Source organism: Mytilus californianus, unplaced genomic scaffold (genome assembly GCF_021869535.1).
Source record: "Mytilus californianus isolate M0D057914Y unplaced genomic scaffold, xbMytCali1.0.p SCAF_1, whole genome shotgun sequence".
NCBI classification, from domain to species: Eukaryota; Metazoa; Mollusca; class Bivalvia; order Mytilida; family Mytilidae; genus Mytilus; species Mytilus californianus.
In genome coordinates, this window is record NW_026262581.1 from 6,305,964 (window position 1) to 6,330,105 (window position 24,142).

General features: G+C 33.2%; 1 protein-coding gene across 2 annotated transcripts in view; it reads left to right on the forward strand.

The window, feature by feature from the left end:
• LOC127737362 (calcium homeostasis endoplasmic reticulum protein-like) overlaps positions 1 to 24,142 on the forward strand; it is a 107,405-nt gene that overhangs the window by 76,998 nt on the left and 6,265 nt on the right. Inside the window, exons 10-18 of one of the 2 annotated variants that reach the window (XM_052248006.1) lie at positions 1,057 to 1,255; positions 3,078 to 3,280; positions 5,600 to 5,918; positions 6,836 to 7,035; positions 9,670 to 9,803; positions 10,040 to 10,333; positions 12,143 to 12,238; positions 12,997 to 13,100; positions 13,453 to 13,644. In XM_052248006.1, coding sequence (XP_052103966.1) covers positions 1,057 to 1,255; positions 3,078 to 3,280; positions 5,600 to 5,918; positions 6,836 to 7,035; positions 9,670 to 9,803; positions 10,040 to 10,333; positions 12,143 to 12,238; positions 12,997 to 13,100; positions 13,453 to 13,644 — 1,741 coding nt within the window. The remainder of the gene's footprint in view (positions 1 to 1,056; positions 1,256 to 3,077; positions 3,281 to 5,599; positions 5,919 to 6,835; positions 7,036 to 9,669; positions 9,804 to 10,039; positions 10,334 to 12,142; positions 12,239 to 12,996; positions 13,101 to 13,452; positions 13,645 to 24,142) is intronic. The other variant, XM_052248086.1, reaches the window with a different exon arrangement.

Sequence of the window (24,142 nt, forward strand, 5' to 3'; positions counted from 1 at the left end):
TAGGATAACAAAATATAAAACAATTCAAGAGATGATTAATGCTTTATATCATCCTGAATATTGAAAAGCATAGATATCAAAAGACTACTTTGAGTATAATTAATAAATTATGGGATTAGGCAACATTATGATTTCAACTTTTCAATGATTTCAAGTGAATTTTGAAGGAAAAATCTTTTTCAACAAAAGAAGTAAGAGTGGAAAAACTATTATCCCCTACTTATAAATAAGAAGATGTGGTATATTTCTAGGATTTTGATTGGTTAAGGCACGTTGTTGAAAGCCCATAGCCCAAGTTGTTACTAACCCATGGGGAACTTCCTGCACGTTTTCCTTAGTTCCATGGTTGTTCCTAGTGAACAACTTAATTCTGTAGATTATCCATGATGACTGTAATCCACTAATAATTTTATCGTATTATGCCAATCGTTTGCATTCATTTTAGTAAATGCATCACTTGGCTGCCACATTGTTAATGAATGGGACTACTGGTCTAGCTATGCAAATGACCCACGTTGACGTCACACCATCTATGACGTAACGCCTCATGGTGTACTGGGATACTTCAGGGTGTTAAAATACCCATATCTATGGATATGAATGTAGATAACTTATAATGTTGATGTATTATCAAGTGTTGTAGTGAAAGTGATGCCTTATAGAAGTGTATTTGAATAATTGTTTAAATACTGTAAATTCAGAAATTATTGTGTGCATTTATTACTGTGATTGTTGAACAATGGACACAAATGTGAGATTAATTATTGCAATTTCAGGAAATGCTGCATACAAATAATGGTATCAAAATTTGAAATGCGAGTTAAAGTTTTCAACACTGATATTGTTGAAATTTTCCCAATAATAAAAACATCGCAAAAATTTCTTGACTTTCTCTAGCTCTTCAAAACAAATTAAGGCTGAACTTGACCCTACTTGTCACATTTCAGAGGAAGACATAATCCCACCCAATCCTTTTAGATATTTTTCTGACCTCTTAATGTCATGTATCAATAATGACAATGTATTAGTTCAACTTTGACTGTATTTGTTTTACAGGCAGAGTTAGTCAATCAGTACACATCCGTTGTAAGCTCCATCACTAACAGTATCAATTTACAGTACGGCAACCTACGCAAACAACATAATGAATATGCCAGCCATCTAACCAGACAGCTGCAGGATCAACAACAGCAATTACAGCAGTTAATTCAACAACAGAAAGCTGTTGAGGTATCCACATCTATCCCTCCACCAGGTAAGTAAAATTACAGGAGTACTGTTAGTCCCTCAAACAAAACTTACAAGAGATTTTACTATCAAAATTACAAAAGTTACTTCAACTCAGGTGTACCTTACCTTACCTCTGTATCTTTAACCCCCTTTGTAGAGGAACCATACACTAGTATGTAGAACTTGTGATCTGCAATTTCTATGTACATCTATCTCCATCACTACCATTTTTGTCTCGCCTTGACGGAGTCGAAAAGCAAGACATAGGTATGCTGTTTCCGGCGGCGGCAGCGTCAACAATGTACTAGTATGTGATTAGGTCTAGTTTATGGTGAACCACTAGTGGTAAATCAATGATATTCGGTATGCAGTTGTACTAGCATTGGCACATTTGATTACCATGGAGATTATTTGGCTCCGCCCCCTCAGTCATGGTCTATTGACTTTGAAACTTTGCTTAGTTTACATGTATTAGTTTGTGATTAGGTCAGTTTATGGTGAACCACTAGTGGTAGGTCAATGATAATTGGTATGCAGTTGTATAAGCATTGGCATATCTCATTTCCATGGAGATTATTTGGCCCCGCCCCCTTAGTCATGGTCGATTGACTTTGAAACTTTTGCTTAGTTTTCATGTATTAGTTTGTGATTAGGTCAGTACTGTGCAAGGGCTGTATAGCCAGTCAAGGTCGTTAAAAACTTCCATTTGTTGTTATGGGGAACCACTAGTGGTAGGTGAATGATAATTGGTATGCAGTTGTATAAGCATTGGCATATCTCATTTCCATGTATATTTTTTGGCCCCGCCCCTCAGACATGGCATGGTCTATTGACTTTGAAACTTTTGCTTAGTTTTCATATATTAGTTTGTGATTAGGTCAGTTAAAGGGGAACTGTTAGTGGTAGGTCAATGATAATTGGTATGCAGTTGTATTTGCATTTGCAAGTTTCATTTTCATGGAGATTATATAACCCAGCCCCCTCATTACTTTTACATAGTTTACAAGTTAATGTTTGTATTTAGGTTTGTTTAAAAGGAACGACTTATGAAAAGTCATGGTATTTGATATGCAGTTGTATTAGCATTGGCACATCTCATTTCCATGGAGATTGTTTAGCCCTGTACCTTCAGTCATGGTTCATTGACTTTGAATATTTGCATAACTTGCATGTTAAAGTATTGCTATTTTAATTTCAACATTTGCATTATCAAAATAACAAATAGGTGAGAAATATCTCTGAGTTAACAGTTTATTTATAAAAAATATAGCAGATCTCTTATATACTGGAACAAAAATAAAAATCGCAGTACTCTAATCTCAGATATTTTTGGGTGTATTTAATATTGTGATTTTTATTTTTCTATCGTTGTCGTCCGAAGACACATTGGTTTTCGCACTCTAACTTTAGTTTAAGTGCATGGATCTCTATGAAATTTTACCATAAGGTTCAATACCACAAAAGGAAGGTTGGGATTGATTTTGGGGGTTATGGTACCAACAGTTAAGGAATTAGGGGCCAAAAAGGGGAAAAAAATAAGCATTTTTGTAACTTCCAGACATAACTTGTGTGTTAGTGTATGGATCTCTCTGACATTGTACCACAAGGTTCCATATCACAAAGGGAATGCTGGGATTGATTTTGGGGGTAATTGCCTCAAAATTTTGGGAATTGGGGGCCAAAAAAGGGGCAAAAAACAAGCATTTTTTAGTTTCATGACATTAACTTGTGTGTAAGTGTATGGATCGATTGAAATGATTATTCTTTGTTATACTTTGTTTTATTTTTTTGTCACAAAGAAATTAATGTTGATATTAAAATAAAATATTAATTATATTTATTTACAGGTATTGTTATACCTTCATCTGTTGCTACTTCAGTAATATCTGTGGTACCATCATCAGTTATCCAAATACCAACATCATTTCCTATCAGTTCTTCACATGTGCAGACTTCTGTCATTGAATCAACACCAATAGTAGTCTCTGCCCCACCACCTATAGTCCAGACTGATATTGGACCTGTCTCTATTGAGTCAGTCTCATTTCAGGTATGTTATGTTCTCTGCTCTTTAGGTGTAATACCACCATTGATTTTCCCCTATTAGTCATTGTTAAATTTGCACTTTTCAAAAAATTGTGCAGAATTTATCTTTGTTTCAAATAAAGAAATACTTGGCATGAGTAAAGTTTTATCCTGTCCAGTACTATAGACAAAATTTCACATAACATTTCATTGCATATAAGAAAATAACCATCACTGGAAGTTAACCAATCAAATTTTCACCCCGTTTTTTCCTGTGTACAAGCTTTAGTAGCATGTACCGGGTAACCTCAAGATTCCAAACTATTCTGTAGAAACACCAAATAAAAAAATAAGGGTGCTTTGAAACACCCAAGATATATGTTTATGACTCAGAAATTTTTTACTGCAATGAAATGTAGGATTAATTTCCTACAACTGTCAAATTCAAGGGAATATTTTTTTCGACCCTTTTTCGTATGCAACCGGATGTGACCTACTATGATTTGGTGGTATTACACCTTTATTGAGACTGAAATAGGGCCAGTACACATTCAGGAATGTCATGGTCTATGACCCTCCATCTACAGTGTAGCTGCCAGGGTCATTCCCATGTAATACTCCCTGTATAATATTTGTCTCAGTCTATAATGCTGGACCATGTAGTCTCTGTTGAATTAGTGCCATTACTACTAAGTATTTTGTGGATTACTTCCAACTGCAGTTGTGCAGACTCATATATCACTGTCTTTATTTAGTCTGTCCTGATTCAATTAATATTGTAGTGTTGCTGTTAAGATAATTTGAAAATGTAAACTAGCTATGATAATTGTATGCTAGTATTTACTGTTATGCGTTTACTTTTCTACATTGGCTAGAGGTATAGGGGGAGGGTTGAGATCTCATAAACATGTTTAACCCCGCCGCATTTTTGCGCCTGTCCCAAGTCAGGAGCCTCTAGCCTTTGTTAGTCTTGTATTATTTTTAATTTTAGTTTCTTGTGTACAATTTGGAGTTTAGTATGGCGTTCATTATCACTGAACTAGTATATATATTTGTTTAGGGGCCAGCTGAAGGACGCCTCCGGGTGCGGGAATTTCTCGCTGCATTGAAGACCTGTTGGTGGCCTTCTGCTGTTGTCTGTTCTGTGGTCGGGTTGTTGTCTGTTCTGTGGTCGGGTTGTTGTCTCTTTGACACATTCCCCATTTCCATTCTCAATTTTATATCATATTTAATTAAATACTGAAAAAGATATAAAGAGTGAACCTCTGACAACAGTTTTTTTAACATCTGTTGGGAAAATCAAATGTATTGCTCAACTATTATTGGTTCAGGCAGATATTAGACCACCATACTTAGATACATTATCAGGCAGATATTAGACCACCATACTTAGATACATTATCAGGCAGATATTAGACCACCATACTTAGATACATTATCAGGCAGAAATTAGACCATCATACTTAGATACATTATCAGGCAGATATTAGACCACCATACTTAGATACATTATCAGGCAGATATTAAGACCACCATACTTAGATACATTATCAGGCAGAAATTAGACCACCATACTTAGATACATTATCAGGCAGATATTAGACCACCATACTTAGATACATTATCAGGCAGATATTGGACCACCATACTTAGATACATTATCAGGCAGATATTAGACCACCATACTTAGATACATTATCAGGCAGAAATTAGACCACCATACTTAGATACATTATCAGGCAGATATTAGACCACCATACTTAGATACATTATCAGGCAGATATTAAGACCACCATACTTAGATACATTATCAGGCAGATATTAGACCACCATACTTAGATACATTATCAGGCAGATATTAAACCACCATACTTAGATACATTATCAGGCAGATATTAGACCACCATACTTAGATACATTATCAGGCAGATATTAGACCACCATACTTAGATACATTATCAGGCAGAACTTAGACCACCATACTTAGATACATTATCAGGCAGATATTAGACCACCATACTTAGATACATTATCAGGCAGAAATTGCACTGTATTTCTTTGGGTCAGGCAGATGTTTGATAATCATTCTTTACAGAGTCCATTTTATTCCACTGATGCTGTCATCATTATCCATCCTACAGTAGGACATGACAATATTAGATCTTTCTCTATTGATTTTCCCCTCTTAATGTAATTATACTCAGAGTTAGAATATGGTAGTTTCTTTTGAAGATCAGCTTTATATGACTAATGTATTTATTGATTGACAGAAAATCAAACATCAGGTTATTGACTGTATTGCATTTTACATGACAACTAAATGACATTTTTTGCTAATTTTCAGGCTGCACCTCCCATTCAAACAAGTCAACCCCAGGGACCACCACCAGAATTTGGTCAACCACGGTATAGTGGTCTATATCAAGATGGTCCACCTCCAGGACCTTTTCAAGATGGCCCACCTCCAGGACCTTTTCAAGATGGCCCTCCTCCAGGACCTTTTCAAGATGGCCCACCTCCAGGACCTTTTCAAGATGGCCCTCCACCTGGACCTTTTCAAGATGGCCCACGACCACCTCATCGAGGATTCGGCCCACCACATCCACCACCTGGAGCCCATCCAGGATGGACCAGAGGACCACCCCCACAGCAGTTTGAATATGGTTTGTATTATTGTCTGACAAAGGTGGATGAAAATAAGCTATATAACAGATTTATATTTTTGTATTTTAAACCTTATTTTGTCAAAAGTTGCCAAATATTTCCGTCACACATTTCTCCAGTACTACTTCATATTTAGTCAGCAGCTTGGCAGTGATAAGTTGTAACATGTAAGCACTTTTCAGATCTGTCTTCTTGTTTTCTGATACTTTGAAATATGAATGCTGTATGATAAAGGATAACAAGTGGTGCATACATGTTATATTTTGTTAATAGGTAATTTTTCTCATTTTTTGTTTCGCCTGGAATAATAGGTCAAGTTAAGGAGGAACCACTTATAATAAGTTGATAAGATTTGGTATGCAGATATACAATGTATTAGTATTGGCATATCTCATTTCCACATACCAGTCAAGGTTTTGTTCAAAATTTTAAGAGTACAATATATTTCTGTACAAAGTTTTCAGTATATAAATATAGTATATCTTATATACTAAGTTTTTTATTGAAAGTATCTTTATTATGCAAAACCCACTGTCCCAGGTTAGTGGAGGGTTGAGAACTCACAAACATGTTCAAATCAGGAGCCTGTAATTCAGTGGTTTTCGTTGATTGATGCCGGTCATATTTGTTTTCATTAAGTGTTATCCTTGTCTGTCTGTCCGTCCATATGTCCCCAAATTGGTTTCCGCTCTATAACTTTAGTTTGCCTCAACCAAATATTATGAAACTTACACACAATGCTTATTACCACAAAACACAGATCAAGTCTGATTTGGGTGGCGGCACTTTTATTGTTCTTGAGTTATGTCCCTTTATAATGTTATATGCAAACGGTGGCATCATTTGTGTCCCATGGACACATTCTCCATATATTTGTTTATTGTTTTGTCATACTATTTACCATATTATATTACAGGTCATGGACAGATACCTGCTCCAACTTTTCATCCAGAGTATGGAGTTCCAACATCTGCTCCTGGACCATTCCCTTTGCCAGATTTCACCAAACCTCCTCCAGGATTTGGACCACCTCCAGGACACATACCAGACATTGATCTTACTCCATCAGTACCATATTATGAATTACCAGCAGGATTGATGGCTCCCTTGGTAAAGGTTATTACATTTAATGTATACTGATTTTATTTGTAAAAGGGAGATAAGTGAATGTTGTTTGTTTGACTTTTGAAGATTTCTATAAAGAAATCATGTATTATGAATTTATAGGGGGCAGTATAATGAAAGAAATGATGTTTTAATTAAAAATGGTACATATTTTCTAAAAGATTTGATAAAATATGAATATGATTCCGTTGTACACTTTGGTAGACTAGTTTAGTTAACTACTTTTAAACACATATTTTTGATTTGGGGGTAAATATTTGTATTTTTTTCTGGGGAATATGATTTATGATTTATTTAGACTTACAAAGAAAATAAATTAAGGACTTAAAACTGCTATTAAACCACACAGGACAGCTATTTTAATTAATCAACCAGAAAGTGATACAAAATGAATAAAAGTGAGATCATATTCATACAATAAAAGACTAGTTTTCTTTTAAAATTTAACAAGTACTGCAATAAAAATTCCTTTATTTTAAACTTGTATTAAAGGAGATAGATTGGGCACAAACTAGTTATATTCATATTCATAAATGAAGATTTCTCAAATTCTTGTTCCGTCCCAAAGTTGGTTTCCATTCTCTAACTTTAGTTTGCCTCAACCAAATGTTATGAAACTTATACAAAATGCTTATTACCACAAAATACAGATCAAGGTTGAATTTTGGTGGCCTCACTTTAACCGTTCTAGAGTTATGCCCCTTTACAAATGGAAAAATTGCTGAATTTTTCGTTTCTGTTCTTTTTATACGACTGCAAAAAAATTTTGTGGTCGTATATTGGTATCACGTTATCGTCGTCGTCGTCGTCGTCGTCGTCAGAAGACAATTGGTTTCCGGACAATAACTTTAGTATAAGTAAATAGATATCTATGATATTTAAACACAAGGTTTATAACCACAAAAGGAAGATCGGGATTGATTTTGGGGATTATGATCCCAACAGTTTAGGAATTAGGGGCAAAAAAAGGGCCCAAATAAGCATTTTTGTAGTTTCCAGACAATAACTTGTGTTTAAGTGTATGAATCTCTCTGAAATTATACCACAAGTTTCCATACCACAAAGGGATGGTTAGGATTGACTTTGGCTCAAACCATTTAGGAATTAGGGTCAAAAAAAGGGGAAACAAGGGTTTCCTGGTTAATGGACAATTTTAAAGCAGTGTAAGGGAGGTAATCCAATCACATTTAATATACAATGTTGTGTATGTTTTGGATTACCTCCCTTACACTGCTAGTAAATTATGTATAAGAAATGCTGTATTGTCTTGAGGTGATTAGCTGTCAATTTATTTTTAAATGTTACAGTAATTTAATATTAATTTTAGCCTTGAACATACAGGTTGACAATATTGGTTCTTGAATGAGTAATTAAGCAACAAGCATTTAGTGTGAAATTAGGGAATTTATTAACCCAGTGAGAAGTGTTAATTGATTACCACAAACACTACACATGCTACACTTATTTCATGTTTTTGCTTGCATTTATCCATTATTATAGTATGCCTAACTGCTAAACAAATAGAAAAATATTTTTTCTTCACAAATGACCAGGTATTACTACAGCTTTATTTGACCTAAGTTTTATGTCACACCTCAACAAAGTCGAAAAAGCAAGACTAGTGGTGCTGTATGCGCTTGTTGGCGGCATCACCAATATATTAGTTTGTTATAAGATCAGTATAAGAGGAATAAGATTATTTGGCCCAACCCCCTCAGTCATGGTCTATTTACTTTTAAACTTTTGCTTAGTTTACATGTTAAAAGTTACTGATTAAGTCATTTTAAGATGAACCACTTATGATAATGTAAACCAACTTATTTTCGCGGATACTTTATTTTGTGTTTTAACACTTTCTAGTCCACTTCGCAGCTATTTAATTTCACGATTTTCTAGTTTACTTTATGTAGTTTAATAAGGAAAGATCCAAGTTTTACATATGCATGTTATTTTTTATTGCAAAAATAAATTGCTCGCAAAAATTAGTTGGTTTACATAAAGTCAATGTTATTTGGTATGCAGTTGTATTAGTATCTAAACTTTTGCATATTTTACATGTTAAAGTTTGTGATTAGGTCAGTTTAAAGGGAACCATTTATAATAAGTCAAAGGTATGTGGTATGCAGTTGTATAAAAAAGAGAGGCGAAAGATACCAAAGGGACATTCAATCTCATAAGTCAAAAATAAACTGACAACGCCATGGCAAAAATGAAAAAAGACCAAATGACAAACAACAGTATACAAAACATAACATAGAAAACTAAAGACTGAGCAACACAAACCCTACCAAAAACGGGGGATGATTTCAGGTGCTATGGAAGGGTAAGCAGATCCTCCTCTGAATGCATTGGCATTTCTCATTTCATCCTGCAAGTAAAGAGCACTTGCAAGAACCAACTAAATAATTTACCGTGTTGGTTAACTATATGAAAAACACCTTTCAAACACTATATCCTCAATTAATTACCATTTTGAATAAGAAGCTTATGAGGATCTTCTTATTACTCAGTAGGTCCCCTTGATGTCGTCTCCCAACTATGAACTATGGTGCTTCTGTGTCCAGTATTGTTTTAACATACTTGCAAAAATTACTTCCTCAATTAAAATTCCTTTCTTTTTTTTAGCTGCATGAAAATGAGTATAAACCATTAGATCCACGGGACATACGACTTCCTCCACCTATGCCTCCCAGTGAGAGGTTACTTGCAGCTGTGGAGGCTTTCTATAGCATGCCTACTCATGAGCGACCTAGAGACAGGTTGGTATTGATAAATATTCTGTTTAAATTTAATAAAAATTCTGAATGTATTTGAAAAGAAACAATACTTTGTTAAAAGAATATCTACCGATTGGACAATTAGGGAATGTTAAATTGGTAACATTTGTCATCTTTCTGTGAATTGTAAAGTGGAGATAGAAATATAAAGATAAGCATGATAGTTTAAATTTTACTTTTTTGATACTTTTACAATAAAGTTATTTTAATAATTTCAGTGAAGGATGGGAAAAACTTGGTCTGTATGAGTTTTTTAAGGCAAAACAAAGAGCAAAGAAAATTAGAGATCAAGAGAAGGAAATGGAAAGGGAAGAAAGAAGAGGAAGATCAAGATCGAGATCAAGGTCCCCATCTAGATCAAGATCAAGATCACCATCAAGGTCAAGATCAAGATCAAACTCCAGATCACCATCAAGGTCAAGGTCAATTTCAAGATCTCCTGTACAGAGGCGTAGGTCAAGGTCATTTTCCCCAACACCTCCAAGAGGGAGAAGGAGAAGAAGTAGATCTAGGTAGGCTTATGATTTTTATCAGTTATTTAAATGAGTTCAGTTATTTTCCTTCTTAAATTTTTTATTTTAAGTTAATGGATTTGGTAACATTTTTGTCGAGCTTCGACTTTTGTCGCAAAAATGAAACATAGCGATCCTACATTCAGTCGGCGGCGGCTTCCACAAATATTCACTCTTTGGTTAAAGTTTTTCAAATTTTAATAACTTTCTTAAACTATCCTGGATTTGTACCATACTTGGACAGAAGTTTGTTTATGATCATAAGATAGTATTCAAAAGTAAATTTTGTTAAAAAAAAAATCATGTTTATCCGTATTTTACTTATAAATAGACTTAGTTTTTCTGCCAGTTAACATTACATTCACTCTGTGGTTAAAGTTTTCAAAATTTTAATAACTTTCTTATACCATCCTGGATTTGTACCAAACTTGGACAGAAGCTTGTTTATGATATAAAGCTAGTTTCTAGAAGGAAATTTTGCAAAAAAAAATTTCCTGTTTTTCCGTATATTACTTATAAATGGACTTAGTTTTTCTTCCAGTTAACATTACATACAGTCTGCAGTTAAAGTTTTTAAAACATTTATTAGATTCATAAACCATCCTGGATTCTTACCAAACTTGAACAGAAGCTTCTTACATTCAAAAGATAGTATCTAGAGGAAAATTTTTAATAATTATTGCCCCATTTTTGTTGAGCCTGCGACTAACAGCAAATGTAGGCGAGACACTGGGTTCCGTGGAACCCTTACGAATTTTTTTCATTGATTATCAAACTGTATTCAAATTTTTGTTTATTGTTTTCATTGATTAAAAAATTTGTACATTTAATATAAAGATAAGAAGCTGTGGCATGATTGCCAATGATACAACTCTCCACCAGAGACTAAATGATGTAAAATTTGTTTCTTTGTAACAAATTAATTTTTAAAAATTTTATTCATAAATAACAAAATTAATGAATATAACTGGCTGTCTGATCCGACAATCAGCATATGATTCTGATGTTAAAAATGCTTTTAAAGTTAGTTATGTAAAACTTTATTTCTTAATTTTAAGCAAATATCATGTGATTTGGGAAAAAATTCCAAATAATGGTAAAAAATAATTGATTAGAAAAAGAGATCAAAATTAAACATGTTTATTCTATCTCGACTTAAATCTGCAATGATATGTCTTTTATAACTACATGCGATGTAATTCAAGATTATTTTGCTGTAGAATGATAGCATATTAGTAAATCCTTTTGTATAGAACAATGCTTTGGGTTGCTATGACATATGTTCGTACTAGAGTGACTTTTGTAAAGTTTTTTTTCTATCCCATATGGCTACAGTAATAAATATAAATAAAAGAGTACATGACATCAGTTTTGTGTTGTACATTGTTATTATACAATACTTGGGTCACAATAATCTATATTTCATGTTTGAATATTTTTGGTGAAGTTTTTTCATTTAGGTCTAGTTTTCAGAAAGCTTTGGTAATATTTGTGATATTTCACCCCTGTCTTCTTTTATAGCACAATGCTGCAGAGCAGCATTTGGATCATTTTAACCTATTTTTCTGTCTTGAGTGACTTTAAAGTTTTGTATTTGGTCCATTTCACAGAAAATATGTAATGTTTTAATTGATATCTCACACTACTTTTTTCTTGGATAAAAAATACAATGCTGTTCAAAATAATGTGGGCCACTGTTATCAACATAATTTGTTGTTGCTGACACAATGCTTTTTGTAAAGTTTTAACCTTGGATGGTTAGCTCTTAAAATTTGAGTGTAGATAATCTTTATATTCATTATTGCCTAGGTCGCAATCACCTTTGCCATACCAGAGGTCAAGCAGGTCACCATCACCAGCACGTAAGAAGATCTCTAGAAGTCCAACACCACCAATGGGAACATTGTAAGTTTACATTGTACACATCTCATATTGTAAATAAGGATGGCTTGGTAAATACTAGGGAGATTGTTAGGTCAATACATTGTATTAAGGATTGATTTATATTATAAGTAATCGTTGTATTATTGCGAAGGAAATAAAACCTTTCATGAAAATCAGATGGCATTGGTCAGAGTATTTAAATTCTTGGAAGGTGAACTGTCCCATTGAATAAATATGATAGCTATTGTTCACTTTGGAGTTCATTCATTTGGAACTTAAGATTTCTCTTTGAAAAAAAATTCATTCGTTGACTTATTTTGCTGTACAAAAATTAAACTCCTTGTTATGGTTTGGCTTACATTTATCTGCAATATATTTAACCAAACAGTAATTGACTTTTATGGAAAGCAAATCAAAAATGAAAATATTCTTTTCTTATTTTGTTGAGTATACATTCTGGACTGAAAAGACATTTTTTTAGTGAACCCTATATTTTGGCCCTGTCCATCTCATATTAGAAATTGTTTAAATATCTCTATTCAACATATATCTATAACTACGTTCAAGTACAATTACAAAAAAGCACTATGTTATATACATGTACTTGGAATCAAATATTTTAAACAATGATGTCGAATCATTTTGGTTTGTATGAATTCACTGCATTGAAGCAATAATGTGCATGTCTGTGCATATTCTTGGAGTCTTGAGTCAAGATAATAGTTTTTGACCTTGATAAATATTAAAATAAACGTGCATTTAATGTTATATACTTTCAGTTCTAGTACAGCTGGAGACTTTATGGCAGTAGGAGGTCCTCCACCCATAGGAGAATCAAAACTTGGACAAGAAAACAAAGGACATCAGCTTCTAATGAAAATGGGTATGTTTTTATATCTTATAGCAGATGGTGTAAGGAAATATTTACTGTTTGATATAACTGTAAAATAAATATCATTTTGAAATAATAGGTAGTATATGGGTTCCCCCTTATATTCCTTGAGATTTTTATGAAAAATCATCCTTTTAATATAGTCCGAAAAATGAGAATTTTTAGTTTAAAACAGTTGTCATAGTTTTCTTCACATAGTTATTTATGTATTAAATTTGAAGATAAATATATATAACTTGATGAGAAAATGCAATGTCTTGTTAATACAAGTCAACAAGACCACAGTGGGAATGATCTGAAATAGAGGTCAGAGTATAAATTAGAATTATAATTGATATTTTAGGTTGGGGAGGTAAAGGATTAGGAGCAGAAGAACAAGGTATCGTAGACCCTATTAGTGCTGCTGATGCTAGAGACAAAACTGATATGTTTAAAGGCATAGGGATGGATTTAAAAGATCCATTTGAACAGTTCAGGAAAAGTAAAAGTCATGGATTTATAGCTAGGATGAAAGCAAGGGATGAAATGAGGGAAGGTTAGTATTAATGTTAATGCATTCAATTTATTGGTTTCAACCTATGAGGGGTGGAAGGACCTTTTTCAGGACGTCAGGATTCTGGATAACATCCCCTCCTACCCCTCTCCTTCCACCTATCGCATAAAGGTACTGTTTCATTGATATTTAGTTTCATGCTTATACTGAAATTTGTGTGTGTTTCGAATCATCTACAGTTTTTAGCTCACCTGGCCCAAAAGGGCCTAGTGAGCTTTTGTCATCACTTGGCGTCTGTTGTCCATCGTCGTCGTCGTCTGTTAACTTTTCCAAAAATCTTCTCCTCTGAAACTACTGGGCAAAATAAAAGCAAACTAGGCCTAAATCATCCTTAGGGTATCTTGTTTAAAAAATGTATCCGATGACTCCGCCCAACAACCAAGATGGCCGCCATGGCTAAAAATAGAACATGGGGTTAAATTCCAGTTTTGTCTTATATCTCTGAAACTAAAGCATTTAGAGCAAATCTGACGCGGAAAAAATGTTCATCAGGTCAAGATCTGTCTGCCCTGAAATTTTCAGACGCATCAGACAACCCGTTGTTGGGTTGCTGCCCCTGAATTGGTAATTTGAAGGAAATTTTACAGTTTTTGGTTATTATCTTGAATATTATAATAGATAGAGATAAACTGTAAACAGCAAAAATGTTCAGCAAAGTAAGATCTACAATAGGGTATCTTGATTGAAAAATGTATTCAACGACCCTGTCATCCAACCAACATGGCCGCCATGGCAAAAAATAAAACATAGGGGTTTACTATAAAAGTCTATGGGAAAATTGTAAAAAAACAATTTCAAATGGTCACAACTTGAAAACTAATTTAAATAATGATAAGGGGTCTTCAGTAACTATTGTAAGACTACAATGGGATGACCTGCTTTAAATGTAACTACTGGGCCGAATTATACCAAACTTGGCCTCAATTATTATTAGGGTATCTAATACTATTTATTATGATTTTAACCTTATTTTACATGATTTCCAAAACCACAGTAGATACAGGTGAGCGACACAGGCTCTTGAGAGCCTCTAGTTTGTATTTTATGCCCTCGCATAAAAGTTGGGGGGCATATTGTTTTACCCTGGTCTGTCTGTCCATATGTCCATCCTTCTGTCTGTCCGTCCGTCCATCCTTACGTCTGTCTGTCCATCCTTCCGTCTGTCCATCCCATTATGGGTATATAGTTATTCCAGATAACTCCTCCTACAGTTTGAATCTTTTGAAGTTTTCACTTTGCTGGCTGTTTGTACATATATTGAAGGTGTGCATGTGGTCAGGGTTTTGATTTTTATTAATATTTGCTCTTTTTGAAGTTAGTTGAACTTTGTCATTTTTTGGAGTATTTACCTGCATAAGAGGTGCATAGCTTTTCCGGATAACTCTCGTTGTTTGAATGCTAGGAAGTTTTCACTTTGCTGGCTGTTTGTACATATATTGAAGGTGTTTTCAGATAACTCCTCCTACAGTGAACCATAGACCTATGTGCTCCCATGCTCAACTTTTTATACGACCACAAAAAAATTTTTGTGGTCGTATATTGGTATGACGTTGGCGTCGTCGTCGTCGTCCGAAGACGCATTGGTTTTCGCACTCTAACTTTAGTTTAAGTGAATGGATCTCTATGAAATTTTACCATAAGGTTCAATACAACAAAAGGATGGTGGGGATTGATTTTGGGGGTTATGGTACCAACAGTTAAGGAATTAGGGGCCAAAAAGGGGCCAAAAATAAGCATTTTCTAGTTTCCAGACAATAACTGTGGAACGGTGTATGGATCTCTCTGAAATTATACTACAAGTTTCCATACGACAAAGGGATGGTAAGGATTTGCTTTGAGGGGTTATGGCTCAAACCGTTTAAGAATTAGGGGCAAAAAAGGGGGAAAAACAAGGTTGTCCTGGTTAATGGACAAATACTTTAGTACAAAACATAATTTAAAGCAGTGTAAGGGAGATAAATCAAATACATGATTGAAATTATCTCCCTTACACTGCTTTTAAATCATGTATAAAGTAATGGTTAATGAACAATTAAGATAATTTAAAACAGTGTAAGGGAGGTAATCCAAATACAACGTTTTGGTTACTTCCCTTACACTGCTTTTAAATTATGTTTAAAGAAATGCATATTTATAAAGGAAGACCAGTAAAAATAACTGCAAATGTTGCATCTTTTTTTTTTACAAAAAAATCCATAAGAAAGATTTGACACTATATTTTAAATTCTATTATAAAATAGATTAAGTTAGCACTATGGTAAATTTAAATGGGTAATTATGGTTTGGGGGAAAAAAGGGGGGGGGGGGGTAAAAAGAAATTGTGGGGGGTCAATTTTTTCTCATTTCAGATTTCAGAAATTAAAAAGAATTATTCTTCAAATATTATTTTTTTTTCAAATTTCAAATATTGAAAAATTTCAAGAAGTAATCTTTAATTGCACAGTATGGCGCATTAGATTTGTAAAATCTTTGACCACATTTATTTATTTGTTATGCCGAATCTAACGATGTATTTAGATTTTTAATTTTGGATCCAGTTTTCAAATTGGTCTACATTAAGGTCCAAAGGGTCCAAAATTAAAATTTGTTTGATTTTAACAAAAATTGAATATATGGGGTTCTTTGATATGCTGAATCTAAACATGTATTGAGATTTTTGATTTTTGGCCCAGTTTTCAAGTTGGTCCAAATTTAGGGTCCAAAATTAAACTTTGTTTGATTTCAACAAAAATTGAATATATGGGGTTCTTTGATATGCTGAATCTAACCATGTATTTAGATTTTTTATTTGTGGACCCCGCTATCAAATTGGTTCATATTGAGGTCAAAAGGGTCCAAAATTAAACTTTGTTTGATTTCATCAAAAATTGAATTATTGGGGTTCTTTGATATGCCAAATCTAACCGTGTATTTAGATTTTTAATTTTGTGTCCCGTTTTTTAAATTGGTCTACATTAAGGTCCAAAGGGTCCAAAATTAAACTTAGTTTGATTTTAACAAAAATTGAATTCTTGGGGTTCTTTGATATGCTGAATCTAAACAAGTGTTTAGATTTTTGATTATGGGCCCTGTTTTCAAGTTGGTCCAAGTTGGGGTCCAAATTAAACTTTGTTTGATTTCAACAAAAATTGAATATATGGGGTTCTTTGATATGCTAAATCTAAACATGTATTTAGATTTTAGATTTTTGGCCCAGTTTTCAAGTTGGTCCAAACTGGGGTCCAAAATTAAACTTTGTTTGATTTCAACAAAAATTGAATATATGGGGTTCTTTGATATGCTGAATCTTACCATGTATTTAGATTTTTTATTTGTGGGCCCGCTATCAAATTGGTTCATATTGAGGTCAAAAGGGTCCAAAATTAAACTTTGTTTGATTTCATCAAAAATTGAATTATTGGGGTTCTTTGATATGCCAAATCTAACCGTGTATTTAGATTTTTAATTTTGGGTCCCGTTTTTTAAATTGGTCTACATTAAGGTCCAAAGGGTCCAAAATTAAACTTAGTTTGATTTTAACAAAAATTGAATTTTTGGGGTTCTTTGATATGCTGAATCTAAACATGTGTTTAGATTTTTGATTATGAGCCCAGTTTTCAAGTTGGTCCAAGTTGGGGTCCAACAAAATTAAACTTTGTTTGATTTCAACAAAAATTGAATATATGGGGTTCTTTGATATGCTGAATCTAAACATGTATTTAGATTTTAGATTTTTGGCCAAGTTTTCAAGTTGGTCCAAATTGGGGTCCAAAATTAAACTTTGTTTGATTTCAACAAAAATTGAATATATGGGGTTCTTTGATATGCTGAATCTTACCTTGTATTTAGATTTTTTATTTGTGGGCCTGCTATCAAATTGGTTCATATTGAGGTCAAAAGGGTCCAAAATCAAACTTTGTTTGATTTCATCAAAAATTGAATTATTGGGGTTCTTTGATATGCCAAATCTAACCGTGTTTTTAGATTTTTAATTTTGGGTCCCGTTTTTTAAATTGGTCTACATTAAGGTCCAAAGGGTCCAAAATTAAACTTAGTTTGATTTTAACAAAAAATTAATTCTTGGGGTACTTTGATATGCTGAATCTAAACATGTGTTTAGATTTTTGATAATGGGCCCAGTTTTCAAGTTTGTCCAAGTTGGGGTCCAAAATTAAACTTTGTTTGATTTCAACAAAAATTGAATATATGGGGTTCTTTGATATGCTGAATCTAACCATGTATTTTGATTTTGGACATTGGACCATAATAGGTAGATTAAAAAAAATTGAAGTTCTTAGACCACATTCTTTCTGTGTCAGAAACCTATGCTGTGTCAAATATTTAATCACAATCCAAATTCAGAGCTGTATCAAGCTTGAATGTTGTGTCCATACTTGCCCCAACTGTTCAGGGTTCGACCTCTGCGGTCGTATCAAGCTGCGCCCAGCGAAGCATTTTATTGCATTTTAAAATAACACTTTGCATCTGTGGGTGCATCAGTATCCCATACACAATAATATCTCAAAGAAAGTCCTACATTGACTATGTTATAATACAGTTGCTTCAGAGTGGAGTGCAGTGGCATAACTTTGTGTAGTTTTGGTTTGATTTCACAATGCCCCCTTACCAGTAATAGCAAGAGATATATTATATTTAGTATTCCCTTGGGGGCAACGCTATGTGTAATGAAAACACTATTTGTATAACTGTAAAATAAATTATAAGACGTAACATTTATATACATATTAATGCTAAATTAAATAAAAACGTATATAAAGGTATAGTCATCCAATGCTTTTCTTGGATAGTTTATAGTAATGACACCTGTCATGAATGCTTTCACATCTCAAAACCAGTGAAACAAACAAAGGCTAACAAAATTATAAAAACTGGAAGTATGATAACAAGTAATTTTGGCACTGAAATGTCATAAGGATGTATTTGCTAGCAGTGGAGGACATATTCTTAATATTTCTCTACCTTACCTATTTAATTTCACTTTCATTGAACGTAAATGATTGTACTAAAGTTCCCTCGTTTTCAAAATCATATTGACCAATTTGAGTTCTTTTTTATGAATGAGTTACGGCGGATGACCTAAGGTCAATTTACGTAAGTGACGTCATTAAATAATCATCTTTTTGGGATGTAAATTACATCAAAAACTATCGACTCTTTCTGTGACGTAATAAAGTAGTAAGCATTGTGACATAGGAAATGTACAGGAAAATTCACAAATTCAAACGTCGTCTATTGATCAAGGAACTTTTTATTTTTCACAGTTTTATAAGTAAATAACACGACACATAATGTTTTTCTTGTTTTCGTGACATATTTTTCTTCAATCACCAGCAAATTTTGTTCTGATGACAGAGTAACAGAATAAATAAGTTTTAATATTGTACACATTTTATTTCTGATACTTTATTTGATAAACTGAATAAATTGTCATGTTAACAATCTTTTCAAAACCTATGACAAAAGCGTGTTTTATGTTAATATTTATTTTGCTTTACTTTTTCTACAGGAAATTGACGTCTTAAAACCAACTTTGTAGTACATATATTATAGTCAAACATGATGTCCCGTAAGCAGAATATAAATTATCTTTGGCTGGGTTGCACAAAGTGATAAACTGGCTTATAGTAGGGGGATGTCAGGGGTCTGTCCGAGGTTGTATGGGGGAATTTGTAGTAAATATTGGTACTTACTTAGTGTAATCAACTTAGATCCCAGAAATTATGCACCTTCTATTATGGAATTGATTGAGGAATATTTGCACATTTTTGTAGACTTTTATCTGTTTTTCAGCAAATTTTTAAAAGACAGTACCAACTTTCCTACATTTATGGACCCAAATTCTTTAAACTTCTCAGAAAGACAGCACACATGTTGATGTTTTGTACCTGCCATTATGGAATTGTTTATGGTATTTTTTTCCATTTTCAAGACTTGAAAACTTAGGTCATTTTCCAGATGATTTTCAAACGACAGGACCAATATTGTGCAATCGACTCCGCCTACATTGACCCAAATATTTTTATTATTGAACTGTTATGTAAGGATTCCCCCCCCCCCCCCATTTTTGTAGACTTGGGACCCTTGTCATTTTCTGCCCATTTTTCAAAAGATGGTGCCAATTTTGTGTAATTCAATACTCCTACAGTTTTCAAACCAAATCTCCAGATCTTGAAACTTAACAGAAAGTTTACACACCTATTGAGTTGCGCAAATCCCATCTTTTTCCCATATTTTTCATTTATATTTTTTGCCATGTTTACATATAATCAAATGCTTATAATTAACCATTCTGAAGAAACATTCTGTGCATCCCGGCTATTTGAATCTTTCAATCGATTTTGTAATGTTTTTGGAATAATGCTTTAACTAAAATACTACTGGATGTGTTGTCGTGCTGTTTGTAATACAGTTGTTCTATCTGTCCATTTAGCTTGTTCATAGCCAGAATCCAATTAAGCAATGGTTATCGTTGTCTGTTTGTGTGTGTGTTGATGAATAAGGAATAGGAAGGTTGTGCTTCACAGTTGTGGTTTATGGCAGGATTGCTGTATAAGAAACATTCTGTGCATCCTGGCTATTTGAATCTCGTTCGATTTTGTAATGTTTTTGGAAAATTGCTTTAACTATGATATTACTGGATGTGTTTGTCATGCTATTTGTTATACAGTTGTTTTATCTGTCCATTTAGACTATCCATGTTTTTCTTCTCTTTTATACATAAATCGTGACAGGAAAATAGATACGTGTATTAGATACAGTTAACCTAAATGTTTTTTTTTCAAACCTGGATAATTGAAATAAAAAAAAAAGAACATGGTAAAAGCAATTGTGTTTAGAAATTTTAAACTTAGTGTTTTTATTATACCCCCGTTTACAGGACGTATTATGATATAGCGTTGTCCGTCTGTCCGTCCGTCGTAAACATGTCGGACATTAACTCATAAACGCTTTAACCAATTTGCATAAAACTTTGGTGAATTGTTTATATCTATTGACTTGAGCTCCCTTTCGTTTTTTATACATTTTAGAATTTACGTTTCCGAGTTATGGGGTTTTATTCATTAAAAAAGGGGGATTTTCCAGTTTTCGGACAACAACTCAAGAATGCTTTCACCAACTTGCAGGAAATTGTGGTGAATTGTTTATATCTATTGACATGAGCTCCCTTTGGATTTTTATACGACCGCAAAATTTTTTGCGGTCGTATATTGGTATGACATTGGCGTCGTCGTCCGGCGTCGTTGTCCGAAGACACATTGGTTTTCGCACTCTAACTTTAGTTTAAGTGAATGGATCTCTTTGAAATTTTACCATAAGGTTCAATACCACAAAAGGAAGGTGGGGATTGATTTTGGGGGTTATGGTACCAACAGTTAAGGAATTAGGGGCCCAAAAGGGGCCAAAAATAAGCATTTTCTAGTTTCCAGACAATAACTGTGGAACGGTGTATGGATCTCTCTGAAATTATACTACAAGTTTCCATACCACAAAGGGATGGTTAGGATTTGCTTTGGGGGGTTATGGCTCAAACTGTTTAGGAATTAGGGGCAAAAAAGGGGGAAAAACAAGGTTGTCCTGGTTAATGGACAAATACTTTAGTACAAAACATAATTTAAAGCAGTGTAAGGGAGATAAATCAAATACATCATTAAAATTATCTCCATTACACTGCTTTTAAATTATGTATAAAGTAATGGTTAATGAACAATTAAGATAATTTAAAACAGTGTAAAGGAGGTAATCCAAATACAACGGTTTGGTTACTTCCCTTACACTGCTTTTAAATTATGTTTAAAGAAATGCATACTTATAAAGGAAGACCAGTAAAAATATCTGCAAATGTTGCATCTTTTTTTTTTACAAAAAAATCCATATGAAAGATTTGACACTATATTTTAAATTCTATAATAAAAAAGCATAAGTTAGCACTATGTTAAATTTAAATGGGTAATTATGGTTGCAAACTCCATTGGAAATTTGAATTGAGATTATGACCATATCTTGAGGGAAAGAATTTTTTTGGGGAAAAAAGGGGGGGGGGGGGGGGGGGGGTGTAAAAAGAAATTGTGGGGGGTCAATTTTTTCTCATTTCAGATTTCAGAAATTAAAAAGAATTATTCTTCAAATATTTTTTTTTTTTCAAATTTTAAATATTGAAAAATTTCAAGAAGTAATCTTTAATTGCACAGTATGGCGCATTAGATTTGTAAAATCTTTGACCACATTTATTTATTTGTTATGCCGGATCTAACTGTGTATTTAGATTTTTAATTTTGGGTCCAGTTTTCAAATTGGTCTACATTAAGGTCCAAAGGGTCCAAAATTAAACTTTGTTTGATTTTAACAAAAATTGAATATATGGGGTTCTTTGATATGCTGAATCTAAACATGTATTTAGATTTTTGATTTTTGGCCCAGTTTTCAAGTTGGTCCAAATTGGGGTCCAAAATTAAACTTTGTTTGATTTCAACAAAAATTGAATATATGGGGTTCTTTGATATGCTGAATCTAACCATGTAGTTAGATTTTTTATTTGTGGGACCGCTATCAAATTGGTTCATATTGAGGTCAAAAGGGTCCAAAATTAAACTTTGTTTGATTTCATCAAAAATTGAAATATTGGGGTTCTTTGATATGCCAAATTTAACCGTGTATTTAGATTTTTAATTTTGGGTCCTGTTTTTTAAATTGGTCTACATTAAGGTCCAAAGGGTCCAAAATTAAACTTTGTTTGATTTTAACAAAAATTGAATTCTTGGGGTTCTTTGATATGCTGAATCTAAACATGTGTTTAGATTTTTTATTATGGGCCCAGTTTTCAAGTTGGTCCAAGTTGGGGTCCAAAATTAAACTTTGTTTGATTTCAACAAAAATTGAATATATGGGGTTCTTTGATATGCTGAATCTAACCATGTAGTTAGATTTTTTATTTGTGGGCCCGCTATCAAATTGGTTCATATTGAGGTCAAAAGGGTCCAAAATTAAACTTTGTTTGATTTCATCAAAAATTGAATTATTTGAGTTCTTTGATATGCCAAATCTAACCGTGTATTTAGATTTTTAATTTTGGGTCCCGTTTTTTAAATTGGTCTACATTAAGGTCCAAAGGGTCCAAAATTAAACTTAGTTTGATTTTAACAAAAATTGAATTCTTGGGGTTCTTTGATATGCTGAATCTAAACATGTGTTTAGATTTTTGATTATGGGCCCAGTTTTCAAGTTGGTCCAAGTTGGGGTCCAAAATTAAACTTTGTTTGATTTCATCAAAAATTGAATTATTGGGGTTCTTTGATATTCCAAATCTAACTGTGTATTTAGATTTTTAATTTTGGGTCCCGTTTTTTAAATTGGTCTACATTAAGGTCCAAAGGGTCCAAAATTAAACTTAGTTTGATTTTAACAAAAATTAAATTCTTGGGGTTCTTTGATATGCTGAATCTAAACATGTGTTTAGATTTTTTATTATGGGCCCAGTTTTCAAGTTGGTCCAAGTTGGGGTCCAAAATTAAACTTTGTTTGATTTCAACAAAAATTGAATATATGGGGTTCTTTGATATGCTGAATCTAACCATGTATTTTGATTTTGGACATTGGACCATAATAGGTAAATTAAAAAAAATCAAGTTCTTAGACCACATTCATTCTGTGTCAGAAACCTATGCTGTGTCAAATATTTAATCACAATCCAAATTCAGAGCTGTATCAAGCTTGAATGTTGTGTCCATACTTGCCCCAACTGTTCAGGGTTCGACCTCTGCGGTCGTATCAAGCTGCGCCCAGCAAAGCATTTTATTTTATTTATTTTAGATTTTACGTTTCCGAGTTACAGGGTTTTATTCATAAAAAAAGGGGGATTTTCCAGTTTTCAGACAAAAAATCAAAAATGCTTTCAGCAGTTCTTATGAAACTTTGGTGAATTGTTTATATCTATTGATGTAAGCTTTTTTAGAATTTTATAAATTTTACATTTTACATTTCTGAGTTATGGGGTTTTATTCTTTATAAAAGGGGGGATTTTCCCGTTTTCGGACAAACTCAAAAATGCTGTCAGCAATTCTCATGAAGCTTTGGTTAATTGTTTATATCTATTGATGTAAGCTCCCTTTACATTTTTATAAATTTCTAATATGACATTGAGAATTAATTGAACTTTAATTGTTTATAGTCTGACAACAGATTTACTAAGTATTGCGCAACAGCACAGTGAATTGCACAACAGCAAGAAATCTTTAATTGAATATAAATTCAATTCATATAACCAATTTCAAGTTCTTTGACTACATTTATTCAGAAACCTATAATATGTCAAATATTTAATACAATCCAAATTCAGACCTGTATCAAGCTTGAATATTGTGTCCATTTTTGCCCCAACTGTTCAGGGTTGGACCTCTGCGGGCGTATCCAGCTGTCCTCAGTGAAGCAGTTTATTATAGATTGGATTGACAACATCAAAACTTTGTGTAATGATTAGTACACA